General features: G+C 41.7%; 1 protein-coding gene across 1 annotated transcript in view; it reads left to right on the plus strand.

Moving 5' to 3' along the window:
• The first annotated feature begins 8,857 nt into the window (after positions 1–8,857).
• LOC122725082 (MDIS1-interacting receptor like kinase 2-like) overlaps positions 8,858–22,804 on the plus strand; it is a 35,565-nt gene continuing 21,618 nt past the window's right edge. Inside the window, exons 1-2 of the mRNA XM_043961655.1 lie at positions 8,858–9,006; positions 9,146–9,410. Of these exons, the coding sequence (XP_043817590.1) occupies positions 8,875–9,006; positions 9,146–9,410 (397 nt within the window). The 5' untranslated portion in view covers positions 8,858–8,874. The remainder of the gene's footprint in view (positions 9,007–9,145; positions 9,411–22,804) is intronic.

Consider the following 22,804-nt stretch of genomic DNA (forward strand, 5'->3'; position numbering starts at 1 on the left):
TCACGCAAGCGTCCTTCCTCTCACGGAATCATCATCATTTCATCAACATAGAATAATGCAATGCATCATCTTCGTGGATTCTAATGCAACAACCTAAGCACATCATGATGCATGAAACATGATAAAAGTATTTGGTTTCCATATTGAAATAGTTAAGTTCAGTTCCACTCACCTTTGGCTGACTCTGAACTAACTTGCAGGTTCTGAAACTGTCCTCACTGTGGACCTCCTTGATTCCTCTGGTCCGTTCCTACACAGGTGGACTTATATGAGGGATCAAACTAACACAAGAACAACTCTAAGAAACTCCCCAAAACCCCCCTGAAAGATCCTAAAACAAACACATAAAACATGCAAAAGAAGGCTGGACAGGGCACTTTCGGCGGCTGGTTCGGCGGCCGAAACCCCACTCCAGAGACGAAACTCATGCATGTTCGGCGGCACCTTCGGCGGCCGAATGTCTCGTCCAGAGACGAAACTCATGCTCTTTCGGCGGTCGAATCTCTACTTTCGGCGGCCGAAAGTCCTCTCTTAAACCGAAAGCCAAGCTTTCGGGGGCATGCTTTGGCAGCCGAAACTGCCTCCACAAGGGGTTCGGCGGCCGAATGTGACCTTCGGCGGCCGAACCTGACTTTTGCCCGAAGGGCAGAGACTTGCTCTGCTTCACGCAAATCTCACCCAAACTCCTCTCAACATGCATACCAACACACATATCCAGCATATACTTAAATATATGCACAAAGGGGTCCAAAACTAACCTACAACCCCAAACAACATCATCAAACAACACATATATCACTTACGCATGCTTTGAACACATCATCTCCCAAAAACCTCACTTAAACCTAATCATGCATACTACCCATCAAACTCTCATAAAACCTTTAAAAATCAAGTAAGGAAGTTCAGGATCTTCACTTACCTCTTCCAAACAAGAGATCAGACGATCCTAACGTGGAGTTATGGAGATTCAAGCTTCCAAAACTTCAAACTTCCAAACTTTGCTCTTTTTGCTCAAAACCTTCAAAACACACTAAAACCCTTCAAAACCTTGAAAGATTTGGTGAAAAACATGAAAAACATCAAAGTCAACTTGGAGGAGGTTTTGGCTCACCTCTGGCTGCAAGTGGAGGAGAAATATCTCCTTCCCACCGACCTTTGGCCCTTTTATAGGTGGCTGGCCAGACCACCTTCGGCAGCCGAATGTGAAGCCGAAACCATGCAATGTTCGGCGGCCGAAAGTGACCTTCGGCGGCCGAACATTAGCATTTCTTCCTTGTTGCTTTTCCCTCAAAAACTCGTTCCTTTAACACTTTAAAACATTAAAACCAACTTAAAAACACTTTAAAACATATGTATTACCCTTCTAGAGGGTTCCGACACCCGAGATTCCACCGGACTACAGGAATTCCGATGCCGGACTCTAGCCGGGTATTACATTCTCCCCCCTTTAAGAACATTTGTCCCCGAATGTTCCTAACACAACATAAACACATAGAGAAAAGGGGAAAACTAACCTCAAAACAGATATGGGTATTGTTGGAGCATAGACTCCCGTGTCTCCCAGGTGCACTCTTCTAGATTATGGTGGTTCCACAGGACTTTTACCATCGAAATCTCCTTGTTTCTCAGCTTTCTAATCTGGGTGTCAATGATCCATACTGGCTGCTCTACATAAGTGAGATCTCCTTGGATCTCTACCTCAGGTTCACTAAGAACCTTACTCGGATCTGACACGAACTTCCGTAGCATAGAAACATGGAAAACCGGATGGATTCTTTCCATAGAAGCAGGTAAATCCAACTTATACGACACATTCCCGATCTTCTGCAAGATCTCAAAGGGACCAATGTACCGTGGAGCTAGCTTACCCTTCTTCCCAAAGCGAACCACTCCCTTCATTGGAGACACCTTCAGCAATACCATATCCCCCTCCTGGAACTCTATCTGTTTCCTACGGATGTCTGCATAGCTCTTTTGTCTGCTAACAGCTGTTCTGATCCTCTCTCTGATGATAGGCACTAACCTGCTTGTAATCTCTACAATCTCTGGCCCTGCAAGAGCCTTCTCTCCTACCTCTTCCCAGCAAACAGGAGTTCTGCACTTCCTTCCATACAGAGCTTCATAAGGAGCCATCCCTATGCTAGCGTGATGACTGTTATTGTAGGCAAACTCCACCAAAGGTAGATGCTGCCTCCAAGAACCGCCAAAGTCTAACACACACATTCTCAACATGTCCTCAATAGTCTGGATGGTCCTTTCTGACTGACCGTCTGTCTGTGGATGGAAAGCAGTGCTGAAATCCAATCTGGTGCCCATCTCAGCTTGCAGACTCCGCCAAAAACGGGAGGTAAACTGTGGTCCTCTGTCTGACACTATAGACACTGGAACTCCATGCAGCCTCACTATCTCTTCTACATACACCTGCGCTAACTTGTCCACCGAATAGTTACTCCTGACTGGAATGAAGTGAGCAGATTTAGTCAGTCTATCCACAATCACCCAGATGGAGTCTAGCCTGTTGGACGTCGCCGGTAACCCCACTACAAAATCCATAGCTATGTTCTCCCATTTTCACTCTGGAATCGGCAGTGGGTTAAGCATTCCAGCCGGCTTCTGGTGCTCTAGCTTCACCCTTTGACAAGTTTCGCAGGCGGACACATACTGTGCCACTTCTCTCTTCATTGCTGGCCACCAATATACTCTTCTTAGATCTTGATACATCTTGGTGGCTCCAGGGTGAACACTATACCTTGCATTATGAGCTTCCCTCATAATGTCTTCCTTCAAACTGCAGTCATCTGGTACACATAACCTTTTCCCGTGCCGAAGAATCCCCTCACTGTCAAATCTGAACTCTGTACTGTTGCCTGACTGAACAGTCCTGGCAATCTTCACTAACTCAGGGTCCTCGTGCTGTTTCAGAGCCACTTGCTCTAGAAACACGGGTGTAACTCTCATCTGTGCAATCAGTGCACCTGTACCAGATAACTCTAACTGTAGCCCTTCATCCATGAGCCTGTAGAATTCCTTCACCACCGGCCTTCTCTCTGCTGTAATGTGGGATAAACTGCCGAGTGACTTCCGGCTTAAGGCATCAGCTACAACATTAGCCTTTCTCGGATGGTACTGGATCTTGCAATCATAATCACTGAGCAATTCAACCCATCGTCTCTGCCTCAAGTTTAGCTCTCTCTGACTTAAGATGTGCTGCAGGCTTTTATGATCCGTGAAGATCTCACACTTCACCCCATAGAGGTAATGCCTCCACATCTTAAGTGCAAAGATAACAGCTGCCATCTCAAGATCGTGTGTCGGGTAGTTCAACTCGTGCTTCTTCAGCTGTCTAGAAGCATAAGCTATCACTCTGTCTTTTTGCATCAGCACACAACCCAATCCCACTCGGGATGCATCACAGAACACTGTGAAATCTTCATCACTGATCGGCAGAGCTAACACTGGTGCTGAAGTCAACCGTCTCTTCAACTCTTCAAAACTCTCATCACATTCCTCAGACCATACAAACTTCTGGTTCTTTCTGGTCAGTCTGGTCATAGGAGCAGCTATCTTCGAGAAGTCCTGGATGAACCTCCGATAGTAACCTGCCAAACCCAGAAAACTCTTGATCTCTGTTACTGTAGTGGGTGTAGGCCAGTTGGCTACCGCCTCTACCTTTTTAGGGTCCACTGCTATGCCTTCATCTGATACTACATGCCCCAAAAAGGAAATACTCCTCAGCCAGAACTCACACTTAGAGAACTTAGCATACAAGCCATGCTCTCTCAAGGTCTGCAAGACTATCCTCAGATGTTGGGCATGCTCCTCTGCATCCCTGGAGTACACTAAGATATCATCTATGAAGACGATCACAAAGTGATCCAGGTATTCTCTGAAAACTCTGTTCATGAGGTCCATGAATGCTGCAGGGGCGTTAGTCAACCCAAACGGCATTACCAGGAACTCATAATGCCCATATCTGGTCCTGAAAGCGGTCTTGGGTACATCCTCATCTCTGATCTTCAACTGGTGGTATCCGGACCTCAAATCTATCTTAGAAAAACAACCTGCTCCTGCCAGCTGGTCGAATAGATCATCGATCCTGGGTAAAGGATACTTATTCTTGGTAGTGACTTTGTTCAACTGCCTGTAGTCGATACAAAGTCTAAGAGATCCATCCTTCTTCCTGACAAACAGTACTGGAGCACCCCAAGGTGAGGTACTCGGGCGGATGAAGCCCTTGTCTACCAACTCCTGTAACTGCTCCTTTAACTCTTTCAGCTCTGCTGGTGCCATCCTGTAGGGAGGGATAGAGATCGGTCTGGTACCAGGCATCAACTCTATCTCGAACTCTATTTCCCTATCAGGTGGTAGTCCTGGAAGCTCTTCTGGAAACACATCTGGGAACTCTCTTACAACAGGTACTGAGGACGGTTCCCTAACCTGACTGTCTAGCTCTCTCACATGAGCTAGGAACCCCTGACAACCCCTCCTCAACAACCTACGAGCCTGAAGGGCTGATATCACACCCCTAGGTGTCCCCCTTCTATCTCCTCTGAAGACACACTCTGACCCATCCTGGTCTCTGAAACTGACTACCTTGTCTCTGCAGTTCAAGGTAGCATTATATGTAGATAACCAATCCATCCCTAGAATGACATCAAAATCTGTCAACTCTAGAACCACAAGGTCAGCTGGAAGGTATCTACTCTCTATACACACTGGACTGAACCGACAGACTGACTCTGCCAATGATGGGTCACATCTGGGTCCACTAACCCAAAGAGGACACTCTAACTCGGAGACTATCAAACCCAATCTCTCTGCGGCTTTGGAAGAAATGAAAGAGTGAGAAGCACCGGGGTCCATCAAAGCATACACCTCTGAACACCCAATGATGAGATTACCTGACACCACTGTGTTCGAAGTGTCTGCCTCCTGTTGAGTCATGGTGAAAATCCGTGCTGGGGCTGACGGACCTGCACCTCGGGAACCCATCCCTGATGAAGAAGCTGATCCTCTTCCTCTTCCTCGGCCACCACTCTGTGGTACGGCTGAAGCTGCTGGCTGTGCTACACTGCCAGAAGTCATCTGCTGGGATGGTGCAACCAAAGTCGCCTGAGGACATTCCCGTGCCATATGTCCTTCCTGCCCACACCTGTAGCAGGCTGTAGTCCCCATCAGACAAACTCCTCTGTGTAGCTTCCCACATTTCCTACATACTTGACTGGTCGTGCCAGAGCTGGAGCCGCTTCCTATTCCCAGACCTGATCTAATCTTGTTCCAGAACTTTCCTCTTTTTCCTCTTGTCTTCATCCCCTTCTTACCTCCCATAGCTGCTATACTCTGAGAGGAGGATTCAAACTTGGAACCTGAAGGCTGTGCCTTAGGCTGTTTCACTGTTCCCTGTATAATGGCACTTGCCTCCATCTTTCTGGCTGCATCCACAATAGAGTGGAAACTCTCCTTCTCTGCTGGAAGAATCAAAGAGGAATACCTGGGATGAAGTCTCATAGTATACCTCCTCGCCTTCTTTTGGTCAGTGTCATAAGCCTGACCCACATAGGGTAACAATTCCAGGAACTTATCTGTGTATTCATCCACACTCATCTCTTCTGTCTGTCTCAACTGTTCGAACTCTATGACTTTCATCTCCCTGGAACTGTCAGGAAAAGCCCACCCAGCGAATTCGTTGGCGAACTCTTCCCAAGACATGCTGTCTATTCTAGGGTCCACGTAGTTCTTGAACCATTCTCTAGCTTTCTTGCACTTTAAAGTGAACCCTGCCATCTCAATGGCTCTACCATCATCTGCTCCCAGCTCACTTGTGATCATTCTGACCGCACTGAGATACTCAAAGGGATCATCTCCCGTATTAAATTTAGGAGCATCCAACTTCAAGTACTCCGTCATCTTTACCTTACTTCCCCCTGAAGAACTAGATGGCTGTGTTTCCACAACAGGGGCTGCTGGTTCAGGTGGTGGTGGTGGAGGTATTGTTTCTTGAGGTTCAGGGTGTGCTGGACTTGGATGAAAGGGTGGGGGTGGATACATCTGATATGGTGGGTAAAAGGTAGGATAAGGCATGTAGGGCATATATGGTGGATATGGGGCATAGCTAGAGTAGTCTGACGTACCCTCCATCGGATACCCGTAGCCCTGTTGAAAGGGTGGATAGCTAAACCCCGAGGCCTGTGTGCCTCCTTGGGACTCCCCCATACCTTCCTCTGTCCTTCCCCTGCTCATACTTTCACCTCTGCTCTGTTCAACATCTCTAGCTCCTCTTACTTCCTCTGATCTTCCTCCTCTAACCACTCCCCTTCTGCTCTCGTCAGAAGACCTTCTAGGGTCTCGTGACGTTCCCTCACTGCTTGACCTGTGTGTCCTGGTCCTTGGTAATGCAGGAGGACGAGCAGCTGTACCCTCACTTTCTGGTGGGACTCTAGTCAATCTCGTGGATCGACGAGTTCCTCGCATCTTAACTCTCTCTGGAAAACACACATAACATAGCACATCAGCATACATGTCAGCATACATCACATATAATATAATGCACATGCGTGAATCATGGCATTTCACATCATCATATAGACAGGACTGAACATCCTATCCTAGTGGACATGTTTTCCTATGGTGCTTGACCTGCTAGAACCTCTATGAGCCCGACTCTATCCTTATAGGTCCGACCATGTGAACCTAACTACTCTGATACCACTCTGTAACAGCCTGGAAATCGAACCGCTACCGGCACTAGGATCCAGATCGGCTTAAGGCCGCCTAGACCCGTAGTAAGCCTGCTGTGATCTCTGCGTACCTGTAGAAAACTCATACATGATCATACATTTTCTGTAAAAAATAAAATCTTTCCTTATTCCAAGGCTCAACCTGTGCATACTCTATCTCTATACTGTAAAACCCCTGCTAGAGCTCTCATCTATACTCTAGGCGGGTCATCTCACATAATGTTAAGCCTGGTTTTTCATACATATACAATAAAATCATTTGTATAAAAAGATCATGTATGCAAAAGGATTACAACTCCTGCTATGGTCAAGCACAATTCTATACACTGTACACACATCTGTCTCTTTACAAATACATGTCCAACTAAACTATTACATAACTCGTCCCTTCCTCTGTACCCTGCTGACACCCTTCTCTGGACTCTGAACCTGCAAAACTGGGGTTAAGGGAGAGGGATGAGCTATACTAGCCCAGTGAGCAGAACTATAAAACAAGTGATAAAATTATGCTTTCATGGAATGCATCATAGCACAGTTATATCAACGTCTGTTACTTTCATCCGTATGGGTTCACGCAAGCATCCTTCCCCAGAGAGTTCACGCAAGCGTCCTTCCTCTCACAGAATCATCATCATTTCATCAACATAGAATAATGCAATGCATCATCTTCGTGGATTCTAATGCAACAACCTAAGCACATCATGATGCATGAAACATGATAAAAGTATTTGGTTTCCATATTGAAATAGTTAAGTTCAGTTCCACTCACCTTTGGCTGACTCTGAACTAACTTGCAGGTTCTGAAACTGTCCTCACTGTGGACCTCCTTGATTCCTCTGGTCCGTTCCTACACAGGTGGACTTATATGAGGGATCAAACTAACACAAGAACAACTCTAAGAAACTCCCCAAAACCCCCCTGAAAGATCCTAAAACAAACACATAAAACATGCAAAAGAAGGCTGGACAGGGCACTTTCGGCGGCTGGTTCGGCGGCCGAAACCCCACTCCAGAGACGAAACTCATGCATGTTCGGCGGCACCTTCGGCGGCCGAATGTCTCATCCAGAGACGAAACTCATGCTCTTTCGGCGGTCGAATCTCTACTTTCGGCGGCCGACAGTCCTCTCTTAAACCAAAAGCCAAGCTTTCGGGGGCATACTTTGGCAGCCGAAACTGCCTCCACAAGGGGTTCGGCGGCCGAATGTGACCTTCGGCGGCCGAACCTGACTTTTGCCCGAAGGGCAGAGACTTGCTCTGCTTCACGCAAATCTCACCCAAACTCCTCTCAACATGCATACCAACACACATATCCAGCATATACTTAAATATATGCACAAAGGGGTCCAAAACTAACCTATAACCCCAAACAACATCATCAAACAACACATATATCACTTACGCATGCTTTGAACACATCATCTCCCAAAAACCTCACTTAAACCTAATCATGCATACTACCCATCAAACTCTCATAAAACCTTTAAAAATCAAGTAAGGAAGTTCAGGATCTTCACTTACCTCTTCCAAACAAGAGATCAGACGATCCTAACGTGGAGTTATGGAGATTCAAGCTTCCAAAACTTCAAACTTCCAAACTTTGCTCTTTTTACTCAAAACCTTCAAAACACACTAAAACCCTTCAAAACCTTGAAAGATTTGGTGAAAAACATGAAAAACATCAAAGTCAACTTGGAGGAGGTTTTGGCTCACCTCTGGCTGCAAGTGGAGGAGAAATATCTCCTTCCCACCGACCTTTGGCCCTTTTATAGGTGGCTGGCCAGACCACCTTCGGCAGCCGAACGTGAAGCCGAAACCATGCAATGTTCGGCGGCCGAAAGTGACCTTCGGCGGCCGAACATTAGCATTTCTCCCTTGTTGCTTTTCCCTCAAAAACTCATTCCTTTAACACTTTAAAACATTAAAACCAACTTAAAAACACTTTAAAACATATGTATTACCCTTCTAGAGGGTTCCGACACCCGAGATTCCACCGGACTACAGGAATTCCGATGCCGGACTCTAGCCGGGTATTACAAAACTCTCAGGATCCATCCCCATGAAATTGGAATGCTTGGTTCTCTTTCTCAACTCTCTCTGCGAAAAAATAGTCTTACAGGTTCAATCCCTGTTTCTATGATGAAGTTGAAAAATCTATCCATTTTGTACTTGTGGGAAAATAAACTCTCAGGTTCCATACCTTCAGAAATTGGATTCTTAAAATCTTTAAAAGAACTTGACCCGTCGAGTAACAAACTCTCAGGACTGATCCCTCCTTCCATTGGAAAATTGAGAGAGTTATCAATTCTTAAATTTTTTGACAACAAACTCTCAGGTCCCATACCTTCAGAAGTTGGATTCTTAAAATCTCTAAAAGAACTTGGCCTGTCGAGAAATAAACTCTCAGATCCCTCCTTCCATTGGAAAATTGAGAGAGTTATCAATTCTTCAACTTTTTGACAACAAACTCTCAGGTTCCATACCTTCAGAAATTGGATTTTTAAAATCTTTAAAAGAACTTGACCTGTCGAGTAACAATCTCGCCGGCGCAATCCCTTCTTCTATTAGACACTTGAAAAATTTATCACTTCTTGCACTTCGTGAAAATAAATTCTCAGGATCCCTGCCTTTGGAATTCAATAATCTTACCCGTTTGAAGTCATTGCAATTAAGTGGGAATGGATTCACCGGTCATTGAAATTCGCTACTACCTTCAATCATTTCTCAGGTTCAATCCCAAAAACTTTGAGAAACTGTACTAGCTTATTCAGGCTTAGGCTAGGTTGGAATCAATTAACAGGGAACATTTCAGAGCAATTAGGGATATATCCACATTTGGATTATATGGATTTGAGTAACAATAGATTCCACGGAGAGATTCCACGGAAATTGGGTCAGTGGAAAAACATCACAAGCCTAAAATTTTCAGACAACAATATCTCTGGTAGCATACCGCTCGAGCTTGGAAATGCCACTCAATTACATCTGATTGACCTTTCCTGGAATCATTTGCAAGGGCAAGTTCCTAAAGAATTGGCAAAGTTAAAGCTGTTGATCAAACTTTGTCTTAATAACAACAATCTTTTTGGCGTTGTTCCTTTAGATTTCAAGGTACTATCATATAGCCTTTGGGGCGTATGTCAGGTGGTCACCCTTTGGGGTAGCTCTGCACATGTGTATGATCAGTATTTTATTTGCTTTTGGGCCAAATTTGTCATTATAGAGCCTAAGATGCCAGCATTGCTCTCAGGCTGTTATTATTTTATTATACCTGAGATGCCAGCATTATCTGCAGGGAACATATTATGAGTGTATGCGGATTTTATTTTTCACAGTTTATTTTATATTGATGAAATTAAATTATATTTATTCAACTGACTTATTTTAGCTAAATATTTGGTACTATTAAGTACCTAAACTTATCTTTTCCCCTTTGTTATTTATTTATCCGCTCACTGAGTATGTTGTACTCACTCTTATTTCTTTTAATATTTCAGTTCCTTTTTGGTGATCCGCTCAGCAGTCCTCATCTCCTAGTTTATCTTTTCTTCCACATCGTCCATTCAGAGTCTAGAGGAGGTCGGACCAATCTTAGGTCTTTTGTTATTTCTTTTTGTAATTTTGTTAGATCATGTATAGATTGTACAACCCCAATTATAGCAGGTTATATGTATAAATTTCAGGAGAAGTTCTGTCAGTTTTCCTGGTCATATCCATCTCTATAGTTTTGGGTTGGGTGTGACAATAACTGCCCTTTTCCGATCATTCATCGAGACATTTCAAGCAACAATATTCTTTTGGATTCAGAATACGAACCTCGTATATCTGATTTTGGTACAGCTATGCTTTTATTGTCGGACTCTTCCAACAAAGCCTCATTTGCTGGGACCTTTGGATACACAGCTCCTGGTACGTGCCTTTTAGTTTCATTATCAAATCTGTGGCTCATGACTGCATCATTAATAAAGAGAAGTCTAGCATATTTATCTCATCATTTTTTTTACAATTATTTTTTTTTTCCAGAACTAGCCTACACAACGCAAATGAATGAAAAATGTGATGTCTATAGTTTTGGAGTGATAACACTGGAGTTAGTAATGGGAACACATCCATGCAACCTCATCTCATCTCTTTGGTCATTGTCATCATCAGATGATCATGATAAATTGTTGAAGGATGTGATAGACCAGCGTCTTCTACTTTCTCAAAATCAAGTTGCAGAGAGTGTAGTCTACATTACCATGTTAGCATTTTCATGCTTGCATCTCAATCCCAAATCTCGGCCAACAATGCAACAAATTTCTTCAAAGTTGACATCTAAGCATCCTCTGGTTTCAAAGTCAGTCTCCACAATAAAATTAGAAGAACTACTTTCCAACAATATTTGCTAGTTGATCTATGTACTAAGGTTGTCACCCTCCTTTCTGGAGGTTTTGATTTTTAGTTTGTCTTTTTGATATTTTCTCTTTGTACGCATGTTATCTAGCTTTTTTTTTTTGTATTTTCACTTTTTTTATGTTTTTTTTTACTTAATACATCGTGTATGGATTAGATTAGGTTAGATGTATGAAAGAAGCTTGCTGGCTTGGATTAGCTTGACATCTTATGTTAAGTTTTTTCTAATTTTCTATAATAATAAAATTATTATTATTATTTTAAAAAAAAATCTATATAAATACGTGTGTCTATCGAATAGTTTTTACCTTCAATATATATTTTTCTTTTATAAAACTTTTTTTTATGTGTGTTTTATGTGTGTTTTCTTTGTTTTTAGAGCAACCTGATTTTACTTGACTTTAATATCCTCGAAATAAAACTTTAGTAAATCAAAATTAAATAAACCTAAGGTATTAAGCTTTTCATACCTGATTTTTACTAGTAGGACATGTTATTTGAAATTAAAATATATAATTTTCTTTAAATTTAAACTATTAAATATAAAGGAAATGTCCAGCCTCTTCTTCAATCCCTGGAGGATTGTTCTGTTAGTGATTTCTGTCTGGCCGTTGGTCTGAGGATGGGCTACTGAGGAGAATTTGTGCCATATGCCCATGTTTGCTGTGAATGTTCTGAAGGCACTGCAGTCAAATTGTCTGCCATTATCTGATATGAGTACTCTCGGTATTCCGAACCTGCAGATGATACTGCCCCATACGAAGTTTATCATCTTGCGGGCTGTGATTGTGGGGATTGCCTCTGCCTCTGGCCATTTTGAGAAGTACTCCACAGCCACTACTACAAACTTTTTCTGCCCCGTGGTCTTAGAAAAAGGTCCCAGGATGTCTATTCTCCACTGTGAGAACGGCCACGGGCTGGATATATTGGACTGTGGAGTGGCTGGAGTATTTATGGCATTGGCAAACCTCTGGCATACATCACACCTTCGGACAAACTCTTCTGCCTCCCTTTTAACAGTGGGCCAGTAGTACCCCTGCCTGAATATCTTATTTGCCAGCGTTCTTGCTCCTTCATGAGCTCCACATCTCCCTCGATATATCTCTTCCATCACTTTTATTGCTTCGTCAGGGCTCACGCACTGAAGCCATGGGCTGGATTTTCCCCTTCTGTACAAAGTCCCTCTAACTGCTTGGTAATTAGCAGCTCGGGCAGCTATCTTTTCTGCTTCATCCTTGTCTTCGGGAAGCTTTCCCTTCTCCAAGTACTCCAGGTAGGGGGTCATCCAGCTCTGGCTTTGCTCTACCTGCAATACGGTGGCCGTTTTATTAAAGGTAGGTGTGCTGACGTACTGTATGTACACTTCATCCGGGAGTTGCTCCAGCTCTTCCCTAGACAATCTACTGAGCAAGTCTGCCTCCTCATTCTCCTCCCGAGGTATTCTCTGATACCTCACAGTGATCCCGCGACCCTTGAGCTCGGCTTCTATGGCCTTTACCTTTGCTAGGTAGTTCTGCATGGTAGGGTCTTTAGCCTGATATGCCCCTGTTATCTGATTGATTACCAGCTGGGAATCACTATTCACCTCGAGGTCGGTTGCCTTTACCTCCATTGCTACCAGCATTCCATTTATTAGGGCCTCATACTCTGCAACATTATTAGAGGCCTTGAATTCTAGGCGTAGAGCGTAATAAACCTTGAATTCTCCCGGTCCCTTCAATATTATTCCTGTACCACTGCCCCCAGCGCCTGATGCCCCGTCTACATATAGCTTCCAGCTGAATTCTTGGGAGGGCTGCCCTTCTCTCTCACTCCCCAACGCTCTAGAAGATGACTCACCCTGTTCTATTTGTTCTTCATTGAACGAGCACTCTGCTATGAAGTCAGCTAGGGCTTGAGATTTTATGGTGGTCCGAGGTTGGTACTCTAAACAGTAAGGGCTAATCTCAATAGACCAGGCCAGTATCCAACCTGATATTTCTGGCCTGTGGAGAATCTTCTTCAGCGGCTGATTTGTCATGACTACCCCCTGATGGCTTTCCAGGTAGATCCTAAACTTCCGAACTGCCAGTAGCAGAGCATATGCCATCTTCTCGATGTTCAGGTACCTGATCTCAGCGTCTTTAAGCACCTTGCTGACGTAAAACACTGGTTTCTGCTCTCCCCCCTCTACTTTTACTAACACTACACTGACTGCTTGCTCTGAGGCTGACAAGTAGATCGGGAGCTCTTCTCCTTCCAAGGGACTGCTAAGTACATGAGGCGAGCTGAGATACCTTTTGAGCTCTTTGAAAGCCTCTCGGCAATCCTCGGTCCATTCGAAGTTCGGCACTTTCCTCAACTTCTTAAAGAACGGCAAGCATCTCTCTGCCGACCTCGACATGAAGCGATTGAGCGCCACCACTCTCCCAGTAAGTCTCTGGACATCCCTCACACAGGTAGGCTCTGGCATATTCAGGATAGCTTCTACTTTCTCTGTATTGGGCTCAATGCCTTTTCCACTCACCATATACCCCAAGAACTTTCCTCCCCTGATGAAGAAAGCACATTTAGCCGAGTTTAGCCTCATTCTGTATTGCTTTAGCACCTCAAATACCTCCCTCAGATCTACCAAGTGTTGTTGAAAGGTTGGGCTCTTCACCACCATATCATCCACATATACTTCGACATTCCTGCTGATCTGACCTTTGAAGATTTTGGTCATCAGTGTTTGGTATGTTGCCTCGGCATTCTTCAGCCCGAAAAGGCATGGCCTTATAGTAGTAGGTCCCATCTTCTGTTATGAACAAGGTCTTTTCTTCATCCGACCTGTTCATTGGGATTTGGTGGTAACCAGACATAGCATCCCAAGACGATATGTAATCAAAACCGGCCGTGAAGTCGACCATTTTATTAATATCAGGGAGGGGATAACAATCTTTGGGACAGGCCTAATTCAGGTCAGTAAAATCTATGCACATCCTATATTTGCCATTGGCTTTTTTGACTAATACAGGATTTGCTAACCACTGTGGGTACATAACTTCCCTGATAAAGCCTGCCTCTTCTAACTTCTGCACCTCCTCCCTAGTGGCCTGTTGCTTCTCCCTTCCTACCACCCTCTTCTTCTACTTCACCAGCCTAGCCTCTGGGGGACATTCAGCTTGCGCGTCATCACTTCAGGGTCGATCCCGGGCATGTCAGAAGGCTTCCAGGCGAAGCTTGACGCGTGACTTTGGATCAGGGCCATGACTTCAGTTTTCTACCCCTCAGTCAGGCCGGCGTTAAGACTGAAGACCTTGTCCACCTCGGTTTTTGACAAAGGAAAGGTTTCCAGCTCTCCGACAGGCTCTGTTCTGGCCTCTTTTCTCTCATCTCTGACCTCCAGGACTTCTGAGTCAAGCTTCTCCCCTGCCGAGTTCGGCTCTGATACCGTGGCCAGGTACACTGCCCTCGCCTCCTCCTGACTTCCTCTGACTACTCCCACCCCTGCCTCGGTTGGGAACTTCATAGCCAGATATCTGATGCTGGTTACGGCCTCGAAGTCAAATAATGCAGGTCTTCCCAATATGGCGTTGTAGTTCAAGGGGAGTTTAGCCACTAAGAACACCACATAGTGAGTGCGAGTCCTTGGCGCTTCCCCTAGAGTGAGGGCTAGCTTCACTTTCCCCTCCACAGGCACTGGGACTCCCCCGATCCCTTTGACTGGGGCCTAGTCCCTAACCAATTGCTTCTTAGGGATTCCCATCTGCTGGAAGACTCGGTACGGCAGCAGATTCACTTTACTCCCGTCATCCACCAAGATCTTCTTAACCCGGTAGTTGTGGATGACAGCTTCAATAACCAAGGCGTCGTCATGAGGCATCTGAACACCCTGGGCATCCTCCGGAGAGAAGGTGATAGTCATTGGAGAGTGCTCGACTACCTGCATGACCTCGGCGCTGCTGCCTTCCCCATCTCGGCCTCTCTTCTTTCCCCTTCGGCTCATCCGACCTCCGGTTCCTCCTACAATCATGTTAATGGTCCCACTGGAGCCATCATTTATCTGTCCCGCTCCCGTCCTCCTGGGCATTTGTGCTGCAGGATTCGGTTGAGGCCTTTCTCCCTCCGGCTTCTTCACGAAGTTCCGCAAGTGACCTCTTTTGATCAGCCTCTCAATCTCGCTGATTAGTTGGTAGCAATTGTTGGTGTCATGGCCGTGTGTGCGATGATACTGATAGTATTTGTTAGGATCTCGCTGGTTTACTTCTGCTCTCATAGGCCTGGGCCATTGAAGGAACTCTTTGTCCTGAACAGCCATGAGCACCTCGGCTCTAGAGGCATTAAGAGGAGTCAGGTTCTCCGGAACTCGCGGTGGGAGCGGTCTCTGTTCAGGGATCCGAGGAGGAAATGGTCTCTGGTCCCTCCAGTCCCAAGGCTGCCTGTACTACTCAGGCCTCTTGCCTTGCTTTCTCTCCTGCCTTTCTGGCCTCCTTTCTTCCGGGGCTTTTCCCCTATCTGCCACCCCTTTGGCGAATCGGCTCGTCACCAAGGCGTCATTCTGCCTTATATACTTCTCCGACCTCTTCATCAGCTCTGCCAACGTGGTAGGGGGCTTTCTACTTAATGAGCCAAAAAACTCGGGGGAGGTTGTCCCCTTCTACATAGCCTCCACCGCTCTGCCCTCATCCAGTTCGGGGATCTGCAGGGCCTCCGTGTTGAAACGGGCAACATACTCCCTGAGCGACTCATCCCTTCCCTGCCTGACCGTCTCCAAGTAACTGGTCTTCCTATCCGCTGGTACTCCGGCTATGAACCGGCTGATGAAGGCGATGGCCAGGTCCCCGAATCTCCTTATACTTCCAGCCTCAAGGCTGTTAAACCACGCCCGGGTCGGCCCCATAAGTGTTGTCGGGAATACCTTGCACATCAAGGCATCCGATAGAGTCTGCAACTCCATAAAAGTCTTGTAGCTGAGGACGTGCTCCTTCGGGTTGCCAGCTCCATCGTACGCTGCCATAGGTGGCATCATAAACTTCTTAGGGATGGTCTCCTGCTGCACCCACTTCGAGAAGGGTGAAGAGGTGGGCAAGAGAGCCTGATTCGAATCCTTTGTGCCTAGCTCGGCTAGGAGCTGCTCTCTCATCTTCTGCAGCTTTTGGTCTACACTTTCTTCCTCTTGTTTAGGCCTTTTCTCCAGGCGGCCTTCCTCCTCCCATGCTTCACTTTCCATTCTCCTGGTCGTTCCGACAGAGTAACTGTCGGCCTCGTCGTTCTCTATCAACTCCCTCACCCTCCTTCTGTGAACTCTAGCTTATGGTTCTACTTCCCCACCAGCTCTCTTGCCTCTTTCTCCGGTCTCTCGGCTGGTTGCTTGAGGAGGGTTGAGGGTAGGCTGGGGTTCATTGGTCCGTGGTTCTTCTACCACCGGCGACATGTTCACTAGGGTGCTGAGGCCCCTCTGTTACATCATCTGCCCCAGCCAGTGGGCATTGTTTTGTAGTTGAAGGGCCATAGCTTGGAGGTCTTGGTTGGACAAGGTAGCTCCGGGCATGTTCCCTGCCGAGCTTGGGGAGGAGTTAAAGAGGATTGGTGTTTGGTTGTTTGGGGTTGTGGGACTGGAAAAAGAGAACTATTGTCCCTCCTGAGCAGAGCTCAGGTCATTAGGGGTGTTGACAAAGTTGTTTTCGTTATGGTTGGCCATTGTGGATCTCAGTGGGTATTGTAAGAGCGGAACTCCGGTGATGAAAAGATCTCCTTCGTTCCCACAGACGGCGCCAATTGATAATCTGAGATCCATAAAATAGGGTTTTACAAGGGTTCTGTAAGCTTATTTTGAGGGGAGGATACTCCTCTCCTTTTATTCTTTTCCTTTGTCTGTCAGTGACGTGTAACAGTCTCACTGTCATTGGGCCACGTGTCTCTGCCATATAGATATGGACGTACGAGAATATCAGATCCCTGCTACATGCGTAACGGCCATTTAATTCCTTCCTGACGCGCATGCGGATGGACCCACTGGGCGAGCGAGCTGGCCACCTCCTCTCTTCCGGGCTGGGCTGGAAGATAAGATTGGGACTGAAGCCCAGGGAAGTGTGAGCTTTGGACCAAAAAGGCTGGGTCGGCCTGATTGAGAAATCTAGATGGAGCCCGGTCTTTAAGCTGAGCGGGGTAGGTCTGGTTTCCTTGAGTGACTTGCAGGCCTTCAAATAATGGGCTGTCGCCCAGGGCCCAGTCCCAGACCGGGGTGAAGAAATCCAGCGGTCATCAATAATGATTGTTACTTTATTTACTTTTTATTTACTGATAATTTATTTTATTTTTTAATTTTTTATTTAAAATAAAAAAATTATTTTTTTTAATTTATAAAATTTTTATTTTTAAAGAAAATAAAATTATATATAATTTTGTAAAAATATATTTAAATTCTTTTTATTTTTAAATAAATCATGCCAAATAAAAAGTTAAAATATGCATAATTAATTATATTATATAAATATCATTTTATTTATTAAATACATTAATTAAATATATAATATAGTTATGATTATATTATATATTTTTTTATTACATTATATTGAAAATAATCTAAAATTCTAGATCAACTATAAATCAATCATTTTCTTTTCTAGGCCAATCCAGGGGACCTCACCTTCAATTTCATGGAGAAAAAAAATCATGGAAAATTTAGTCCCTTGGCAATTGCATTCACTTGTGTCATGGACCGTGACACCCACACACGGGACAAGCTACAATAATTTCAAACCCTTTTTCCACGTTTCTTTTCCAACTTTATTGTGATAATAAATTACTGCATTGTTAAGTCTTCATTTATAAATTAAAGAAAAACAATAATTAATACAAAACAACTCTATAGTTATTATTAAACAATAAATTTAATTTTAATTAAATTTATAAATTTATGTTAATTTATATTGTCAATAAATAAACAAATAAATAAATAAATAATTTTATTAAAATAAAAATAATTATAAAATTATAAATATTTAAATTTATTTAAAAAAAATATAAAAAATTCTTTTTTTATAAGAACCGTACCGTATGAAAAAATCTTAAAAATAAATAAATTTATTTAGAAATACTAATAAATAAAAGATGCCATTAAAAATAAATATTTCTCTCTATTTTATTCGAATTCTAGGATATACTACTAACATATTGCACGCTTAAAAAAAATTAGTATATATCAAGTCATGCAAAGAAAAAAAAGATGTAATTGTGATTGTACTTCCTGTTTTGGCCATTCTGTGTCCGGTGTTCTTTACTGGAGGTCTCTTGATGCTTCTCCTACTTAGAAGAAGAAAAGCCCAATCAAAGAAATTATAAGATAAAGAGATATATTAGTAATACTATGCCATGATCAAGAATTATAGTATGAAAAAAATCATTATGGCCACTAAGGATTTCAACTCCAACTATTACATTGGAGCAAACGGAAGTGGAGTTATACACTTGTGCTGCCATTAAGTTGAGTATTTGATCTGAAAAAACTTCACTGATTAAAGGAGTCTGTCAAGTCAAGGAATGTAATGGAAGCTTCTGAAAGAGAGATTCAAGTGTAGTTAGAAGATTGGCATCAAAGCTCCCTTTTTTGGTTTACAAGTTCGTGGAAAGGGGTAGCTTTAACTAGCAAAGAGCAAGCAGTAGAATTGGATTGGATTAAAAGGCTTAATATTGTCAAAGGTGTGTCCAATGTTTAAATTATATGCACCATAATTGCCATTTTCCAACCATTCATCGAGACATTTTGAGCAACAATAATATTTTTGATTCAGAACACGAGCCTTGTATATCTAATTTTGGCACAGCTAGTTTTTTATTGTTGGAATCTTCTAAGTGAATCTCATTTGCTAGGACCTTTAGATACATAGCTCCAAGTTCGTGCCTATAGTTTCATCATAAAAAATGTGGCTCCATGAGTGCATTCTTAATAAAGAGAAGTCTAGCACATTATCTAATAATTTATTTCATTAATTATTTTTCCCCCACCTACTATTGTTAGAACCTTTCCCTTGCTAAAGTTTCTTCACACTGATCAAGTTAGGAAAAAGTTTTTTTTCCTCATAATAATAGAAATTAGAACCACATAATTCATTTTATGTAGTGATCTTAATTTAGGATTGCTATCGACGCTAGAATTTAGATCAATTTAAAATCGCTGGAACTTATAGCAAACCTAACTTGTAACTTGGGCATGTGATAAATTCCAGCATGATCTTAATATAAATATAAAAATGTCATCGTAAATCAAAATTAGCATGTAAAAATTTAAAGCATAGGCATACACTCGGAGCCCTCGTCAATTGCTCCGATAAAATCATCAATTACATGCCACAGAATTTGGTAAAACTTAACATATAAATTAAAAAAATTTTCATAGATAAAAGAAATTGGGATTCAGAGAAAAAATTAGGGGCATTCTACAACTGTAAACCATAAAATATTTTACTTGTCCACTATGAAAACTATCACATAACAAAATATACACCATTATCTTGTGGTCTGCAAACCTAGACTAGCACTGAAACTGGAGTGGAAAATGTAATCTTGAGGCTTGAACACCGGCTACTCTTCATTCTGGCTCACCCACACCCTCTTTTTGGCTTTTGTATCAAGACTTCCATATCTTCTTTGCTCATCTCCTACGGATTCATTGTCGTCTGCTAACATTCTACCAGGATCTATCCTCCTCATGTTTAAATTAAAGGACCTTCTAAGATCTCTTAATGCTCCTCTCCTGTTACTTCGGTTTACCGGAGCTCGTGATGGAGCCGCAAGGGAAAAGGTATCGATACCAATCTCACGGATCGACATGAGCCACGCATTCTATCTTCTAAAAAGAAACACCATAATATTAAAAAATTAGCATGGTTTATATGAGCACACATGAATCCATAATAGAATATAACATAAATGCACTTGTACATACTCATGGCATCACACAAGTATATGTCACAATATATTACTCTAAATCTTATTCCCAATAGATATGTATTTTCGTAGTTTCCAATTATGCCTATCTTAAATATATTAAATTTTATTAAATATTAAGAGATGTTTTAAGAGGTGTCTTGAAAATAAGATAAAATTAAATAATGTTATAATATTTAATTTATATTTTATTATAGTCTAAAAAATGAAAGTGAATAATAATTTAAGACAATAAAAAAAAAGATAGATAAAAAATTATGAAACAGAGTATAAAATTATTATTTATGTAACTACTAGGTGGTAATAATAGTAGTTGTAATAGCCAGGAGATGAGGTAAGAATAGGGATACTGGTGAAATTGGTAGTAACATTGATATATAGTGGTTGTTGAAAACTAAATAAATGAATTAAAATAACAAATCATAATTACATTTATTGTTATGTAATATTGGTCACGTTATTTAAAGAAAGAATTAGGAAAAATTATCATTAAAAAAATTTATTAATTGGTTCTTTAGTTTTGAAAAATGCATTAAAATATTTTTGACATTTTAAAAAATCTATTAGTTAATCTCTCCATTAATTTTAGCTGTTAAGTATTTTACTATTTAATTTCTATGATTTTAAAAAACTTATTAGTTGATCCTAGAATTTTTAAAAAGTCTATTAATTAGTCCATTTCATACAAGGACATTTTGAATTTTTTTTAATACTTAACTGCTAAATTAATAGAAAAACTAATTAGTAAATTTTTTAAAAAGCCATAGACGTTTTAATACATTTTTCAAAATTAAGGAACTAACTAGTGAGTTTTTTCATACTATAGAGACTAAATAGTAATTTTTTAAAAAATTATTATTTAATCCAACCATAGGAAAAATCATTAGTTGATTAAAATGCCTCTCAAATAAAAAAAATCTAATAATAAGTCATTCTATTAGTTTTAGCTGTTTAAGTGTTTATTATTTAATTTATGTGATGGGAAAAATTATAATAATTATGATTCTTCTTCCACATTTTCTTTCCCCTTTTATTGTCATTGAAAATTAGTCCCTTGGCAATATGCTCAACCAACTGGACAAGTCAGAAATTTGATCCCACATTTTATAAAGATGATGCGAACTTCACTTCTATCATTTTCCCATCACCTATCCACGCAACAATCAGCCAGTGTCATATTTGTTTGCAACCTAAATAAACATTGACTCAGGTCTCCTCTGAAAAACACTCTGTTATATATATAAGAAAAATCAAGTTTTTTTTTTTTTAATAGATGTTTGGAAAGGTCAAGGAAAATTGAATGGTGATTATTGGGAGATTCCAAACGTGTATTATCAACTGAGTTAATGAGTGATAGAAAAAAAAATTGATTTCCAGTTTTCTTCCATAATGAGTATATAATCGAACCATAATAATTAGTCAATGACCCGGTTTCCTCTGGAACTGATTTTTTTTTTGAAGTTTTTTATATTTATACACATGCTGAAAGTCAAGTATTTGATCATAATATAAAGAGATAAAATTGATTTTTAACCAAAGTTATTTTTCATAATATATGTATATAATCTACTAAAAAGTACTTTCAAACCCTTGAAAAATAAGTAAAAATATTTTGAAATTTTAAAACTCATACGTATATAATTTACAAGAATAATCAAATCATACGGAGTTCTGATTTAGTTTGTGCTTTTTATATAGATACTTAAATTCTGAGTTAGATCACTACATGTACGTGTATGCATAAATTTCCTCAAGAATTCTCTATAAATACCTCTTTATCAAGCTAAAGCTCTTCAATCACCCATGAAATAATCCACCTTTTTATTTTTGTACTATAATAGCCACAATGTGCTTTCTCGCTAAAATACTTTCCAAGTTATTCCAAGCCCTGCTTGTTCTCATCTTTCTATCCACTTCTGCCTCCACTGCAACTTCAGCCCTTACTGATGGACCAACTAAAGTTGGGATGGAAGCTTATTGTCTCTTAAGATGGAAAGCCAGTCTCCACAACCAAAGCCAATCTGTTTTAGATTCTTGGGTTGGCAGGGGACCTTGCAAATGGATTGGGGTCACTTGTGATAGCTCTGGAAGTATCACCAATTTGAGCCTCATTAATTTAGGCTTAAGAGGTACGCTTCACAGTTTCAATTTTTCATGCTTTCCCAACCTTACACGTCTTAACATTTCCAACAATTCATTGCATGGTACCCTTCCATCGCAAATCTCTAATCTCTCCAAAATTACATACTTGAACTTATATGGTAATCATCTCACGGGAAACATTCCATCTGAGATTGGTATGCTAAGTACTCTTTCTGAGCTCTATTTATCAAGAAACAATTTCACTGGTCTAATTCCTACTTCCATGACAAAGTTGAAAAATCTATCCATCCTGATCTTGTGGGGAAATAAACTCTCAGGTTCCATACCTTCAGAAATTGGATTCTTAAAATCTTTAAAAGAACTTGACCTGTCGGGTAACAAACTCTCAGGCTCCATATCTTCAGAAATTGGATTATTAAAATCTTTAAAAAAACTTAGCTTGTCGAGTAACAAAATCTCAGGACTGATCCCTCCTTCCATTGGAAAATTGAGAGAGTTATCACTTCTTTACCTTTATGACAACAAACTTTCAAGTTCCATACCTTCAGAAATTGGAATGCTTGGTTCTCTTTCTGAACTCTGTCTGCAGAAAAACAATCTTACGGGTTCAATCCCTGTTTCTATGACAAAGTTGGAAAATCTATCAATTTTGTACTTG

This window comes from Manihot esculenta, chromosome 11, assembly GCF_001659605.2.
Source record: "Manihot esculenta cultivar AM560-2 chromosome 11, M.esculenta_v8, whole genome shotgun sequence".
Lineage (NCBI taxonomy): Eukaryota > Viridiplantae > Streptophyta > Magnoliopsida > Malpighiales > Euphorbiaceae > Manihot > Manihot esculenta.